This window comes from Manis javanica, chromosome 5 (genome assembly GCF_040802235.1).
Source record: "Manis javanica isolate MJ-LG chromosome 5, MJ_LKY, whole genome shotgun sequence".
NCBI lineage: Eukaryota > Metazoa > Chordata > Mammalia > Pholidota > Manidae > Manis > Manis javanica.
In genome coordinates, this window is record NC_133160.1 from 43,339,650 (window position 1) to 43,356,802 (window position 17,153).

Genomic DNA, 17,153 nt, shown 5'->3' on the forward strand with positions numbered 1-17,153 from the left:
TCTCTCTTGGGTAAGAGAGGAATCTGGTTGGTTAGTTTTTGATTGCCTTTTTGGGTGTTTATGAGTTCAAATCAGTTAAGACTTCCATGCCCACAGCTCTTTGATGCCTAAGCTAGTGAGTGTTTGCGTTTCTGTTTTCACTTTGACCTGTGGCTGCAGTTGGGGAACCAAAGCTCTACCTGCCTGTGTATCTGTGTGTCTTCATTGCTATAATCAAGAAAGGCCTTCACCTCTGTGAGTGTGAAATGCTTTACTAACTTCAGAATTTTAATAAATTAGATTTTTACATTTCTCAAAGGAGTTCTGTTCTGATTGGCTTATCAAGACAAATGCATGCTTATATAAATCAAATATTTCTAAAATTCCCAGAAAATAAGGAAATTACACATCTCATATTTTAAATGTGCTAGCTTTAAAAAATTCTTCTTATAGAAATTCTAATACAGAAAGAATCCAGGTTCGAATGATTAAAGCAAATCTTTGGCTAATGATATTCTTTTAATGTTTATTTAAAAAACACAGCTATATTCCTATATACTGACAATGAACTAGCAGACAGAGAAATCAGGAAAACAACTCCATTTACAACTGCATCAAAAGAATACAATACCTAGGAATAAACCTAATCAAGGAGGTGGAAGACCTATACTCTGAACACTGTAAGACACTCATGACCGAAATTAAAGAAGAAACCAATAAGTGGAAATCTATCCCATGCTTATGGATAGGAAGAATTAATATTGTCAAAGTGGCCATCCTGCCTAAAGCAATTTATTCAATGCAATCCCTATCAAAATACCAACAGCATTCTTCAATGATCTAGAACAAATAGTTATAAAATTCATAAGGAACCACAGAAGACCCCGAATAGTCAAAGCAATCCTGAGAAAGAAAAACAAACTTCCAGGGGGAAGGGGATTACACTCACTGGCTTCAAGCTCTACTACAAAGCTACAGTAATCAAAACAATTTGGTACTGGCACAAGAACAGACCCACAGATCAATGGAACACAGAGTCCAGATTTAAACCCATGCATATATGGTCATTTAATATACGATAAAGGAGCCACGAATATACAATGGGGAAAAGACAGCCTCCTCAACAGCTGGTATTGGCAAAACTGGACAGCTACATATAAGAGAATGAAACTGGATTACTGTGTAACTCCGCATAGAAAAGTAAACTTGAAATGGAACAAAGACCTGAATATAAGTCATGAAACCATAAAACTCTTAGAAGAAAACATAGGCAAAAATCTCTTGAGTATAAACACAAACAACTTCTTTCCTCAAAACATCTCCTCGACAAGGGAAACAAAAGCAAAAATGAACAAGTGGTACTACATCAAACCAAGAAGCTTCTGTACAGCAGAGCACACCATCAGCAGAACAAAAAGGCATCCTACAATATGGGAGAATATATTTGTAAATGACTCATTGGATAAGGGGTTAACATTCAAAATATACAGAGAACTCATATGCCTCAACACCCAAAAAACAAATAACCCAATCAAAAAATGGGCAGAGGACCTGAACAGACATTTCTCCAAAGAAATACAAATGGCCAACAGGCACATGAAAAGATGCTCCACATCACTAATGACCAGGAAAATGCAAATTAAAACCACAGTGAGATATCACCTCATACCAGTTAGAATTGCTGCTATCCAAAAGACAAGAAACAGCAAATGCTGGTGACGATGTGGAGAAATAGGACCCTCCTACACTTTTGATGGGACTGCATTGTTGCAACTGCTGTGGAAAGCAGTATGGAGGTGCCTCAAAAAACTAAAAATAGAAATACCATTTGACCCAGTAATTCCACTCCTAGGAATTTACCTGAAGAAAACAAAATCTCTGATTCAAAAAGATATATGCACCCCTATGTTTATCGCAGCACTGTTTGCAATAGCCAAGATATGGAAGCAACCTAAGTGTCCATCAATAGATGAATGGATAAAGAAGAAGTGGTATATATACACAATGGAATATTATTCAGCCATAAGAAGAAAATACATCCTACCACTGGCAACAACATGGATGGAGCTAGAGGGTATTATGCTCAGTGAAATACGCCAGGCAGAGAAAGACAAGCACCAAATGATTTCACTCATATGTGGAATATAAGAACAAAGGAAAAACTGAAGGAACAAAACAGCAGCAGAATCACAGAACGCAAGAATAGACTAACAGTTACCAAAGGGAAAGAGACTGGAGAAGGTGGGTGGCAAAGGAGGGATAAGAAGAAAAAAGGGCATTACGATTAGCACACATAACGTTGGGGGGAGCATGGGGAAGGCAGTATAGCACAGAGAAGACAAGTAGTGATTCTATAGCATCTTACTATGCTGATGGACAGTGACTGTAATGGGGTAGGTGGTGGGGACTTGATAATGGGGGGAATCTAGTAACCACAATGTTGCTCATGTGATTGTGTATTAATGATACCATAAAAAACACAATATCATCTCATACCAGTTAGACTGACTGCTAACCAAAAGACAAGAAACAACAAATGCTGGCGAGGATGTGGAGAAATAGGAACCCTCCTACACTTTTGGTGGGACTGTAAAACCTAAATTGTTGCAACTGCTGTGGAAATTAGTATGGAGGTACCTAAAAAAACCATTTGACCCAGTAATTCCACTCGTAGGAATTTACCTGAAGAAAACAAAATCCCTGATTCAAAAAGATATATCCACCTCTATGTTTATCGCCACACTGTTTGCAATAGCCAAGATATGGAAGCAGCCTAAGTGTCCATCAGTAGATGAATGGAAAAAGAAGAAGTGGTACATACACACAATGGAATATTATTCAGACAAAAAACGAAAAGAAATCCTGCCATTTGCAACAACATAGACGGATCTAGAGGGTATTATGCTCAGTGAAATAAGCCAGACAGAGAAAGACAAATACCATATGATTTCACTTATTTGTGGAATATAAAAAAAAGCAAAACAGAAGGAACAAAACAGCATTAGACTCATAGACACTGGGAAGTGACTAGTGGTTACCAAGCGGGAGGGGGACTGTTGAACCACTGTGATGTACATTTTATAATAAAAAAAGAACACAGCTATAAGTTGGTCACAGGGATATTAGTACAGCATGGAGAATATAGTCAATGATTCTATAACTTCCTATGTTGACAAGATAGTAACTGCACTAGTGGGGGTGAGGATTTAATAATATGGGTAACTATTGAACCACTGTGTTGTATACTTGAAACCAATATTAGATTGTGTATCAACCATACTTCAATTAAAAAAACACAGTTGTCTTTTCTCATATAAAATACAAATGTATATTTTATTTTAATTGAATTTTTTTCCATACTGAGATAATAAATTTGAACTTCCTAAATTTATACAGGTTTAATGATCAAATAACCTATCATCATTCTTACATAACGTTTTAGGAACAGGAAAAATGTAAATTTTGTTCAACAAAACTGAATCATTTATTTGATAAACTTTTTATATTAACATACTTACATTTCATAGTACACTGATTTAAAACTAATTTCTATTACCTGTAAATAACTTTAAACTGTACGAATTGATTTAATTAATGGTAATTCTTGGATGCCTAGAAATGTTCTAAGGATAATTTGATGTAGTTGTTTCTTATTTTTATATGCTACAGAGAGGTTACGTCTCTGAGTCAGATTAATAAACGTGCTCATTTCTGCCACTTAAAAAAAGGTGTAAAATGGTTGGTAGCTGTAGTAAGTTGTGGTCTATGTAGTTAAGTGCTGTGTTACTCTCCTAAAATGCTTGGATATGACAGTTCTCGATTATTCACCTTTTCGTTGAAGGATGACAGAAATACGAGGAGCTGAGCCCTAGTGTCAGCTTCCGCAGGCAGCGCAAGGCATTGGAGCGAACGAAAGTAGGAAACGAAGTCAAACGAAGATGCTCAACTACACCTGTTCAATGCGAAATAAATCTTGCGCATGCGTCCCCACTCTCCCTCCGCCCCGCCCGCTCCCACGGCCTGACACCTCCTTCCGGCTACCGTCAGTTTCTTCCGCGTGGGGCCGCTCCTTCTTTCTGAACTACACGTCATCGTTCTCGCTTCCCGGTAACTAAGGCGATGAGAGGGATTTCCCACAGATGCGAGGGGACGTCATATTTGATCAAGGCGAATCCCTGGGGCGTGCAGGCTGCTCCCAGGAAACAGCCTGCCAGGCACCAGGATTTTCTGAAACTGAAACGTTGATAAATGAACGTGGAGAAACTTGCATTCTGAGATACTAGCTTTGTAATGCGAGGCCCGACGGTCTTGCCCTGTTCTAAGATGGCGGCGTGGCTTCTCTCAGCGTCTTGCTTCCGCCCTTACGTCGGGGATACGCCCTTTGATTGGCCCGCGGACGGCGCCGTGGCATGACGCACGGAGAGCTCTGACTAATCGGCCGAGAGCTGAGCTGGACTTGGTCTTGCGAGCCGAAGCTGGGCACTTGAAGCTGTAGGTGCTGACTGCTGCGGCCAGGTGAGCGGCTCCGGCCAGGTTAGTGGTTGAGCGTAAGTTGTGGGGGGTCAAGGGCCCAGACAAGAGTCTCTGCAGGGGGAGCCTGGGTAGCACCTGGGGTGAGCCCTTTTTCTGGCGGGCAGAGGCACTGAGAGAATCGGTGATCCCAAGGGTGGGCTGAGAATGACGAGTTCGCCGCCAGGCGGTGCGGCTGGCCGGCTTCTCAGAATCGCTTCTCAGGCGGTGCAGAAGCATCCAGCCCCCATTTCCAGTTGAGGAACTAGAGATTCAGGTGAAATGACTTATGCTTCGTGACAGAGTTGGAACTAGAACCCAGGTTTTCGGACTTCCCTTCCTTGAACTTGGCTACCATGTCCTGAAAAGTTAGGCTTTGGTGGGATGAGTGGTCCAGATTTTTTGTTTTGCGAATACTCCTGCAGGGTCTTCACAGTTCTTTCATTTATCCATTAATTAATTAATTCATTCGGGTATTAACCTCTTCAGAAACCCTTCCCCTTTGAAAATATGATGTAAGGTGTAGACCCACCTCCCTAGAAAAATTTCACGTTCACTGATGCACACAATTTCAGAGGATTTATTGACCCCCTGAAGTTTCCGTTGGTTCTGTTAGAGAATCCATGCTCTAAAAAGGCTGAGGGGAAGGGTCAGTGTGAAATGGAGAGAGCAGGTTTTAATATGCAGATGCTGAGGGACATTGGATGGAGCCAGTGCCTTTTAACAGTGAGCTGTTTTGAAAGGAGAAACAGCCATTAATGAAGCCTGCTGGGATACTTGCTGAGAACTGTGATATTAGAACGTTTTTTTTTTTTTTTTTTTTTTTTTTTGAGAGGGCATCTCTCATATTTATTGATCAAATGGTTGTTAACAACAATAAAATTCAGTATAGGGGGGTCAATGCTCAATGTACAATCATTAATCCATCTCAAGCCTAATTCTCGTCAGTCTCCAATCTTCTGAAGCATAACGAACAAGTTCTTACATGGTGAACGAATTCTTACAGAGTGAATAAATTCTAACATGGTGAACAGTACAAGGGCATTCATCACAGAAACTTTCGGTTTTGATCATGCAATATGACCTATAAACCATCAGGTCAAATATGAATATTCATTTGATTTTTGTACTTGATTTATATGTTGATCCCACATTTCTCCTATTATTATTATTATTTTTATTTTTAATAAAATGCTGAAGTGGTAGGTAGATGCAAGATAAAGGTAGAAAACATAGTTTAGTGCTGTAAGAAGGCAAATGTAGATGATCAGATGATCAGGTGTGTGCCTATGGACTAAGTATTAATCCAGGCTAGACAAGGGCAGCAAGACATCCACGGATGCAGAAGATTTCTCTCAAAGCAGGGGGGGTGAGGTTCTGAGCCTCACCTCTGTTGATCCCCAAATTCTCACCTGATGGCCCCCCTGCGACTGTGCCTGTCTTAGGTTGTTCCTCCCTTGAGGAATCTTACCCTTCTCTGGCTAACCAGTCATCTTCCAGGGCCATACAGGGAAATGTAAAGTTGGTAAGTGAGAGAGAAGCCATATTGTTTGCAAAGGTTAGCTTTTTACTTCTTTGCAGATTTATGCCCTGTGGCTTCTATGCCCAGCACTTGTCTCGAGGTATCTTTACCACCTGGAGGAATTATGATACTCGGTAAATTCGATATGAGGCACGAATTCTATTTAAGGTTTGTAATTAGGAAGGAAGAAGAAAAGCTATAGATGTAGCATATGAAGGAAACTTGGGAGGATTGATTATTTCTTTGACATATCTTCTTGTATAGTACCTTAAGTATGTATAGGTTTTAAACTACTAACTAATTTGCACACACATATTAACATAATAGGAATACGGTGACATAAACAAAGCAAATCTATAATTACCAGCCATCTCCAGTGAAGCCAAGAAAACCATTTAGGCACCCTAGGCATTTGTGAAAATTTATCTATAATATGATGGATATTTTCCAACTGTACTTGAACCATCAGACAGATTAAAGCAGCCCATTTCTGGGATCTGTTCACATCCCATATGTTCTTTTAACCATAGATAGTCTATTGTCATGAGATTTTGGGGTGCTACAACTTGCACCCCTCCCAACTCCTGGTTGAGTTCCAACAGTACAGATCCAGTCAAATTCGTTGTCTCACTGTATGCACATGCCAGCCTAGACATCTCCCTCCTCCTTCTTATGGCAAGTCCAAGAGACGGTGGGCTGGATGCAGCCACAACCGCAGCATCGTCCGGATCCCTGGGGAGGCTTTTTGATGATCATCCCCCGGCACGAGTCCTCCAGAGAGTGCTGATGCCGGAAGCTCCTCCTCATATCGTATCTTATTTCATTTTCTGGGTATCCAAGCTAGGCCTTGATCTTCTGCGTAGAAACAAACAGACCCTTTGCCCACACTTTGACATGCCCTCTATACCACTGTGCAGAACTCATTGGAGGTCAGCACACAGTAACTGCTTTTTTTTTTTTTTTTTTTTAATTAAGAGAAAGGAATATTATCAGAAAAGAGTACCTCCATAGCTGATCATCTGACACCCTTTAAGTGATCAACATTAAGGATATTTAAAGCATGCGTTGATCTTTGATTTACCAATAGTTTTATCCTGTTAACGAGTAATCCCCTTTTCTTTCTTTCTTTCTTTCTTTTTTTTTTTTTTTTTTTAAATTTTTAATCTACCCTTACATGAAGAATACTATGTTTACTATGCTCTCCCCTATATCAGGTCCCCCCTAACAACCCCATTACGGTTACTGTCCATCAGCTTAGCAAAATGTGGTAGAGTCACTACTTGTCCTCTCTGTGTTGTGCAGCCCACCCTCCCCTTTCTCCCTCCCCCCCATGCATGCTAATCTTAATACCCCCCTTCTTCTTCCCCCCCCCTTATCCCTCCCTGCCCACCCATCCTCCCCAGTTCCTTTCCCTTTGGTACCTGTTAGTCCATTTTTGGGTTCTGTAATTCTGCTGCTGTTTTGTTCCTTCAGTTTTTCCTTTGTTCCTATACTCCTCAGATGAGTGAAATCATTTGGTATTTCTCTTTCTCCGCTTGGCTTATTTCACTGAGCATAATACTCTCCAGCTCCATCCATGTTGCTGCAAATGGTTGGATTTTTCCACTTCTTATGGCTGAGTAGTATTCCATTGTGTATATGTACCACATCTTCTTTATCCATTCATCTACAGATGGACATTTAGGTTGCTTCCAATTCTTGGCTATTGTAAATAGTGCTGCAATAAACATAGGAGTGCATCTGTCTTTCTCAAACTTGATTGCTGCGTTCTTAGGGTAAATTCCTAGGAGTGGAATTCCTGGGTCAAATGGTAGGTCTGTTTTGAGCATTTTGATGCACCTCCATACTGCTTTCCACAATGGTTGAACTAATTTACATTCCCACCAGCAGTGTAGGAGGGTTCCCCTTTCTCCACAGCCTCGCCAACATTTGTTGTTGTTTGTCTTTTGGATGGCAGCTATCCTTACTGGTGTGAGGTGATACCTCATTGTAGTTTTAATTTGCATTTCTCTGATAATTAGCGATGTGGAGCATCTTTTCATGTGTCTCTTGGCCATCTGTATTTCTTTTTTGGAGAACTGTCTGTTCAGTTCCTCTGCCCATTTTTTAATTGGGTTATTTGTTTTTTGTTTGTTGAGGCGTGTGAGCTCTTTATATATTCTGGACGTCAAGCCTTTATCAGATCTGTCATTTTCAAATATATTCTCCCATACTGTAGGGTTCCTTTTTGTTCTATTGATGGTGTCTTTCGCTGTACAGAAGCTTTTCAGCTTAATGTAGTCCCACTTGCTCATTTTTGCTGTTGTTTTCCTTGCCCGGGGAGATATGTTCAAGAAGAGATCACTCATGTTTATGTCTAAGAGGTTTTTGCCTATGTTTTTTTCCAAGAGTTTAATGGTTTCGTGACTTACATTCAGGTCTTTGATCCATTTTGAGTTTACCTTTGTATATGGGGTTAGACAATGGTCCAGTTTCATTCTCCTACATGTAGCTGTCCAGTTTTGCCAGCACCATCTGTTGAAGAGACTGTCATTTTGCCATTGTATGTCCATGGCTCCTTTATCAAATATTAATTGACCATATATGTTTGGGTTAATTTCTGGGGTCTCTAATCTGTTCCACTGGTCTGTGGCTCTGTTCTTGTGCCAGTACCAAATTGTCTTGATTACTATGGCTTTGTAGTAGAGCTTGAAGTTGGGGAGTGAGATCCCCCCTACTTTATTCTTCTTTTTCAGGATTGCTTTGGCTATTCGGGGTCTTTGGTGTTTCCATATGAATTTTTGAATTATTTGTTCCAATTCATTGAAGAATGTTGCTGGTAATTTGAGAGGGATTGCATCAAATTTGTATATTGCTTTCGGCAGGATGGCCATTTTGACGATATTAATTCTTCCTAGCCATGAGCATGGGATGAGTTTCCATTTATTAGTGTCCCCTTTAATTTCTCTTAAGAGTGACTTGTAGTTTTCAGAGTATAAGTCTTTCACTTCCTTGGTTAGGTTTATTCCTAGGTATTTTATTCTTTTTGATGCAATGGTGAATGGAATTGTTTTCCTGATTTCTCTTTCTATTGATTCGTTGTTAGTGTATAGGAAAGCTACAGATTTCTGTGTGTTGATTTTGTATCCTGCAACTTTGCTGTATTCCGATATCAGTTCTAGTAGTTTTGGAGTGGAGTCTTTAGGGTTTTTTATGTACAGTATCATATCATCTGCAGATAGTGACAGTTTAACTTCTTCTTTACCAATCTGGATTCCTTGTATTTCTTTGTTTTGTCTGATTGCCGTGGCTAGGACCTCCAGTACTATGTTAAATAACAGTGGGGAGAGTGGGCATCCCTGTCTGGTTCCCGATCTCAGTGGAAATGCTTTCAGCTTCTCGCTGTTCAGTATAATGCTGGCTGTGGGTTTATCATATATGGCCTTTATTATGTTGAGGTACTTGCCCTCTATTCCCATTTTGCTGAGAGTTTTTATCATGAATGGATGTTGAATTTTATCAAATGCTTTTTCAGCATCTATGGAGATGATCATGTGGTTTTTGTCTTTCTTTTTGTTGATGTGGTGGATGATGTTGATGGATTTTCGAATGTTGTACCATCCTTGCATCCCTGGGATGAACCCCACTTGGTCATGGTGTATGATCCTTTTGATATACTGTTGAATTCTGTTTGCTAATATTTTATTGAGTATTTTTGCATCTACATTCATCAGGGATATTGGTCTGTAATTTTCTTTTTTGGTGGGGTCTTTTCCTGGTTTTGGTATTAGGGTGATGTTGGCTTCATAGAATGAGTTTGGGAGTATTCCCTCTTCTTCTATTTTGTGGAACACTTTAAGGAGAATGGGTATTATGTCTTCTCTGTGTGTCTGATAAAATTCCGAGGTAAATCCGTCCGGCCCCGGGGTTTTGTTCTTGGGTAGTTTTTTGATTACTGTTTCAATTTCTTTGCTTGTAATTGGTTTGTTTAACTTTTGTGTTTCTTCCTTGGTCAGTCTTGGGAGGTTGTATTTTTCTAGGAAGTTGTCCATTTCTTCTAGGTTTTCCAGCTTGTTGGCATATAGGTTTTCATAGTAGTCTTTAATAATTCTTTGTATTTCTGTGGAGTCTGTCGTGATTTTTCCATTCTCATTTCTGATTATGTTGATTTGTGTTGACTCTCTTTTTCTCTTAATAAGTTGGGCTAGAGGCTTATCTATTTTGTTTATTTTCTCAAAGAACCAGCTCTTGGTTTCGTTGATTTTTGCTATTGTTTTATTCTTCTCAATTTTGTTTATTTCTTCTCTGATCTTTATTATGTCCCTCCTTCTGCTGACTTTAGGCCTCATTTGTTCTTCTTTTTCCAGTTTTAATAATTGTGATGTTAGACTATTCATTTGGGATTGTTCTTCCTTCTTCAAGTGTGCCTGGATTGCTATATACTTTCCTCTTAAGACTGCTTTCGCTGCATCCCACAGAAGTTGGGGCTTAGTGTTGTTGTTGTCATTTGTTTCTATATATTCCTTGATCTCTATTTTGATTTGTTCATTGATCCATTGATTATTTAGTAGCATGTTGTTAAGCCTCCATGTGTTTGTGAGCCTTTTTGTTTTCTTTGTAGAATTTATTTCTACTTTCATACCTTTGTGGTCTGAAAAATTGGTTGGTAGAATTTCAATATTGTGGAATTTACTGAGGCTCTTTTTGTGAGCTAGTATGTGGTCTATTCTGGAGAATGTTCCATGTGCACTTGAGAAGAATGTATATCCTGTTGCTTTTGGATGTAAAGTTCTATAGATGTCTATTAGGTCCATCTGTTCTAGTGTGTTGTTCAGTGCCTGTGTGTCTTTACTTATTTTCTGCCTGGTGGATCTATCCTTTGGGGTGAGTGGTGTGTTGAAGTCTCCTACAATGAATGCATTGCAGTCTATTTCCCTCTTTAGTTCTGTTAGTATTTGCTTCACATATGCTGGTGCTCCTGTATTGGGTGCATATATATATTTAGAATGGTTATATCCTCTTGTTGGACTAAGCCCTTTATCATTATGTAGTGGCCTTCTTTATCTCTTGTTACTTTCTTTGTTTTGAAGTCTATTTTGTCTGATATTAGTACTGCAACCCCTGCTTTCTTCTCGCTGTTGTTTGCCTGAAATATGTTTTTCCATCCCTTGACTTTTAGTCTATGCTTATCTTTGGGTTTAAGGTGAGTTTCTTGTAAGCAGCATATAGATGGGTCTTGCTTTTTTATCCATTCTATTACTCTATGTCTTTTGATTGGTGCATTAAGTCCATTTACATTTAGGGTGACTATTGAAAGATATGTACTTATTGCCATTGCAGGCTTTAGATTCGTGGTTACCAAAGGTTCAAGGTTAGCTTCTTTAGTATCTTACTGCCTAACTTAGCTCGCTTATTGAGCTGTTATATACACTGTCTGGAGAGTCTTTTCTTCTCTCCCTTCTTATTCCTCCTCCTCCATTCTTCATATGTTGTGTGTTTTGTTCTGTGCTCTTTTTAGGGGTGCTCCCATCTAGAGCAGTCCCTGTAGGATGCCCTGTAGAGGTGGTTTGTGGGAAGCAAATTCCCTCAGCTTTTGCTTGTCTGGGAATTGTTTGATCCCACCATCATATTTAAATGATAGTCGTGCTGGATACAGTATCCTTGGTTCAAGGCCCTTCTGTTTCATTGCATTAAGTATATCATGCCATTCTCTTCTGGCCTGTAGGGTTTCTGTTGAGAAGTCTGATGTTAGCCTGATTGGTTTTCCTTTATAGGTGACCTTTTTCTCTCTAGCTGCCTTTAAAACTCTTTCCTTGTCCTTGATCCTTGCCATTTTAATTATTATGTGTCTTGGTGTTGTCCTCCTTGGATCCTTTCTGTTGGGGGTTCTGTATAATTCCATGGTCTGTTCGATTATTTCCTCCCCCAGTTTGGGGAAGTTTTCAGCAATTATTTCTTCAAAGACACTTTCTATCCCTTTTCCTCTTTCTTCCTCTTCTGGTATCCCTATAATACGAATGTTTTTCCTTTTGTATTGGTCACATATTTCTCTTAGTGTTGTTTCATTCCTGGAGATCCTTTTATCTCTCTCTCTGTCAGCTTCTATACGTTCCTGTTCTCTGGCTTCTATTCCTTCAATGGCCTCTTGCATCTTATCCATTCTGCTTATAAATCCTTCCAGGGATTGTTTCACTTCTGTGATCTCTTTCCTGACATCTGTGATCTCCTTCCGGACTTCATCCCACTGCTCTTGCATTTTTCTCTGCATCTCATCCCACTGCTCTTGCATTTTTCTCTGCATCTCATCCCATTGCTCTTGCATTTTTTTCTGCATCTCTGTCAGCATGTTCATGATTTTTATTTTGAATTCTTTTTCAGGAGGACTAGTTAGGTCTGTCTCCTTCTCAGGTGTTGTCTCTGTGATCTTTGTCTGCCTGTAGTTTTGCCTTTTCATGGTGATAGAGATAGTTTGCAGAGCTGGTACAAGTGACCGCTGGAAAAGCTTCCCTTCTTTTTGGTTTGTAGCCTTTTCCTGGGAGAATAGCGACCTCTAGTGGCTTGTGCTGGGCAGCTGTGCGCAGACAGGGCTTCTGCTTCCTGCCCAGTTGCTTTGGGGTTTATCTCCGCTGTTGCTGTGGGCTTGGCCTGGCTGGGGCTGTTCCTCCAAAATGGTGGAGCCCCGTTGGAGGGGGAGCAGCCAGGAGACTATTTATCTCCGTAAGGGGCCTCTGTGCTCCCTGCTGCCCAGGGGGTTAGAGTGCCCAGAGATCCCCAGATTCCCTGCTTCTGGTCTAAGTGACCTGTCCTGCCCCTTTAAGATTTCCAAAAAGCACTCTCCAAACCAAAACAACAACAGCAACAATGAGAGAGGGAACAGAAAGAAAGAGAAAAAAAAAAAGGAAAAAAAAAGGAAAAAACAAGCGATTTTTTTTTTTTTTTTTTTTTTGTCCTCAGGTGCCGGTCCCAGGCACCCGCTCACTGGTCCTGCTGCCCTGTCTCCCTAGCACCAGGGTCCCTGTCCTTTCAAGGCTTCCAAAAAGCACCCACCCACCGGTCCCGCAGGGAAGGAACGCTCAATATTCTTTGTCCTCAGGCACTGGTCCCACGCACCCGCTCACCAGTCCCGCCGCCCTGCCTCCCTAGCACCGGGGTCCCTGTCCCTTCAAGGCTTCCAAAAAGCACTCGGCAAAAAGAGAGAAAAAAAAGGGGAAAAACGCGCGATTTCTTCCGTCCTCAGGTGCTGGTCTCAGGCACCCACCCACCGGTCCCACAGGGAAAAATGCGGGATATTCTTTGTCCTCAGGTGCCGGTCCCAGGCACCCGCTCACCAGTCCCGCCGCCCTGCCTCCCTAGCACCGGGGTCCCTGTCCCTTTTAGGCTTCCAAAAAGCACTCGCAGAAAAGAGAAAAAAAAAAGGGGAAAAATGCGCGATTTCCTCTGTCCTCAAGTTCCGGTCTCAGGCACCCGCCCACCGGTCCCGCAGGGAAAAACGGGGGATATTCTTTGTCCTCAGGCGCCGGTCCCAGCCACCCGCTCACCAGTCCCGCCACCGTGCCTCCCTAGCACTGGGGTCCCCGTCCCTTCAAGGCTTCCAAAAAGCGCTCGCCCAAAAGAGAAAAAAAAAAAAGGGGAAAAACGCGCGACCTCCTCCGTCCTCAGGCACCGGTCTCAGGCACCCGCCCCCAGGTCTCGCAGGGAGAAACGCGGGATATTCTTTGTCCTCCGGCGCCGTTCCCAGGCACCTCCTCACCGTTCCCGCCACCCTGCCTCCCCAGCAACGGGGGCCCGTCCCTCTAAGACTTCCAAAAAGCGCTCGCCAAAAAAAAAAACCGCTCCGGTTTCTCTCCACCCGCCGGGAGCCGGGGGGAGGGGCGCTCGGGTCCCGCCGGGCTGGGGCTTGTATCTTACCCCCTTCACAAGGCGCTGGGTTCTTGCAGGTGTGGATGTGGTCTGGATGTTGTCCTGTGTCCTGTGGTCTCTATTTTAGGAAGATTTTTCTTTATTATATTTTCATAGCTCTATGTGTTTTTGGGAGGAGATTTCCACTGCTCTACTCACGCCGCCATCTTGGCCTAGAACGTTTTTATTCCCACCTGAATTGTCCCTTTGCCACCCAGGAAGCTGCAGGAAGTACCTCCTACCTAAACAGTGCTTCGGTGTCCCGCTTTTGCCAGAAGTAACAAATAAATGCTGTAGAGTTTCCATGGGAGAAAACAAACATTTAGAGTTTTTGTGGCCTGGGTTCCGTGTAGTAGAGTGATTCGTTCATTTGCTTTTCTGGCCCTGTGATACTTAGTCCACATTATTTACAATACGGCACTATTCATAAAAAAATTAAGACAGTTATTCAGCATTGCATGAATTGAGCACTAAGAGGCCACTGTCATCGTAGATTCTTCAATTTGCCTTTTTCCCCCATTTTTCTTGAGGGGCTTGTTCCCTAGAGCCCTGTTAGCTGAGGTGTGTTAGATGAGATTTTATGATGTAAACAGGATGTATAAAACACTCAACTGCAGTTGGCATTCTTTGGGCTTGAAAAGCCTAGTGTGGCCATGTTATTACCTAGAATGTTTCAAGGCATTAGTGTTAAGCACCCTTGGTGAGGTGAGGAGGGAAGTCCTGGCGAGGGACTCAGTCAGCATAATAACACACTTTGCTTTGTAATTTTGGTGAGCCCAATCAGAAATACTTTGACTTGGAACTGGTGGTGGTTCTCATTATGAATTGGATTCCCACATCAGTACTCAGTTCTTCTCTCCACAGTTAAAACAGAGGGAGAAGGGGAAGGGCACATAAAGAAGATCACTTGGAATGTAAATTTTAATACAGTGTTTACTAAAGCAGGGAAGGAAGGGGATCAAAGAGGAAGGTAGCTGGATGCTGAAACAGGGGCTGAAATTGGCTCATCTGAGATGATGTGTGATCTATGGGGAGGTTTAAGTTAGTATTATAAGCTACATGCAGCTTAGAGATCAAATGATTGTAAACCTTCTGCCCCTTTTATGTATTTAAGTGCTAGAGAGGAGAGTTGAGAAAGGAACAGTAGTCAAAGATAACTATGAAGTTAATTGGCTTTAGGGGTCAGAGGGAAAAGAGATATTGTCATCCCTCAGTGACAGGTTCTGCCAGACTAAGCGTTTAAGAAACATATTAGGTAATCATCTTCTTTTTTAAAGTATAGTTGAGAATGTCACATACAAGTAAAGCTTTATTTTCAGTTCCTTTTTAGGCTATGGCAACATATCTGGAGTTCATTCAGCAGAATGAAGAACAGGATGGTGTGCGTTTTAGTTGGAATGTGTGGCCTTCCAGCCGTCTCGAGGCTACAAGAATGGTTGTTCCCCTGGCTTGTCTCCTCACTCCTTTAAAAGAACGTCCAGACCTGCCTCCTGTACAGTATGAACCTGTGCTTTGTGGCAGGCCAACTTGCAAAGCTATTCTCAATCCACTTTGGTATGAATTCTTTTAGAAGCTAGTAAAAATGAGTAATACAGTAAATTATGACTTTAATGTGATTCTCATGACTTTAGTGTGAGTCTCAAAAAGTGATTCTATTTGGGCAAGTCCTTAAAATTGAGATGAGTAGTAGATGCTGGGATTCTTAGGTGATGAATGCTTGTAGAAATCTCCTTGGCCTTTTTCTCTAGATAAAAAGCAGAACTTATTGGAATGAGGTGGAAGAATAGGGAAAGGATTTGAAATATACTTTTTTGATGATTTTTATTTTGTGTTTTGCTTAATTGTACATTTTACAGGTATCTTTTAGAACATTTTCAAAAAAAATTTTAAGTTTTAGACCGTTTTCTCATATGTATCTGGTATGGTGATGCTGTATCAGAAATATTTAAAAGATAGTATTTTATATGAAGAAAAATTTCCTCTTTTGCTTAATTTGTCCCTATGTAAGATGCTGCTGCTTTTTTAAAATGATGGTCACTGATTGTTAATGTTCTAACTGTAGAAAGGAGAAAAAAAGCATTATCTTGAACCAATTCTAGGAAGTATGCCCACCCAGAAACATGCCTGCCCAGCTTTTCTTGAAGTGAACAGAGTGAGATTAAAGTCTGGGAAGTTTTTCCTGTGTATACTGTGTGCTTTTAGTATTGAACTTTAATAGTTTTATATATCTGAAAGATAAAGATGTTAGAAAAAAAATCACAAGACTATGTTAAGTTGCCAGGGCAAAAGGAAATAACCTATGGTTTATATAAAATTATGAACTTTTAAATAGTATCTAGGAAATTAGGAAAGGAAAAAAAAGGATTTACTAATTCTTCATTGCTGCTCTTGAAGGAACTTTTGGTGTGCTTAATAGAATTCTAATTGCAGTGAACATTTTGTACACTCAGCCATTCATGCATACAAACGCAGAAACACATATCTGTGATTTACTGAACTTGAAATTCACTTATGATTGCTTTCTACCATAAAAATGAGAATGGTACTTGATTGTAATATTTCTTTTTCTTACAGTCAGGTTGATTACCGAGCAAAACTTTGGGCCTGTAACTTCTGTTTCCAAAGAAATCAGGTATGTGAATTGATTTGAAAAGTGTTTTCTGTGTTTCATGTTTCATTGTATTACTCTCAGAAAAATTAAGTGAGCTTGAATTGGTGTCTGTTCTGGCAGTCAGCAATTTCTGCTAAACTCAAGGTGATATTGATTCCACATAGGCTTTAGATTGAACATTTGTGATTTTTTTCTAGTGAAGGTGTTGGGAAAAATATTAATTGTGCCCAACATAATGTATAGTCCTAGCAGATCTCAAGATGTTAATAACATCATTTGTTTATTCATATATTTGATCATAATTACAATTAACAATCATCCTGAAATACAGAGCACACAGTAAATCCAGTAATGAAGAGACCAGTGTATAGTTGATGACTAAGTACAGGCTTGGAAACTAACATAGATCACAGATACTATTCATGATTTATCTCTGTGATAGATTCAAAAGCATATGCAAATCTTAGACTTTTCTATACCCTATTACATTTCAGATTGATGTCTGTGTTTCATGTAATTTATTGGGAATGTCAAAAGACAATGTCAAAAGAGTAAAAAAGACAAACCACATAATGGGCAAAAATATTTGCTAATAAGGGATTAATATTTAGAATATATAGAGGACTCCTAAGAAGCAAAAAAAAAAATGGGAAA

The 17,153-nt window shown here is 40.5% G+C and overlaps 1 protein-coding gene across 3 annotated transcripts in view; it reads left to right on the forward strand.

Annotated features, from left to right (window-relative positions):
• Positions 1-4,101: 4,101 nt before the first annotated feature.
• SEC23B (SEC23 homolog B, COPII coat complex component) overlaps positions 4,102-17,153 on the forward strand; it is a 47,783-nt gene continuing 34,731 nt past the window's right edge. Inside the window, exons 1-3 of one of the 3 annotated variants that reach the window (XM_037022467.2) lie at positions 4,102-4,494; positions 15,219-15,442; positions 16,463-16,520. In XM_037022467.2, coding sequence (XP_036878362.1) covers positions 15,222-15,442; positions 16,463-16,520 — 279 coding nt within the window. In that variant the 5' untranslated portion in view covers positions 4,102-4,494; positions 15,219-15,221. Of the gene's footprint in view, positions 4,513-15,207; positions 15,443-16,462; positions 16,521-17,153 lie in introns of all 3 variants that reach the window. The other 2 variants (XM_017661210.3, XM_017661209.3) reach the window with 2 other exon arrangements.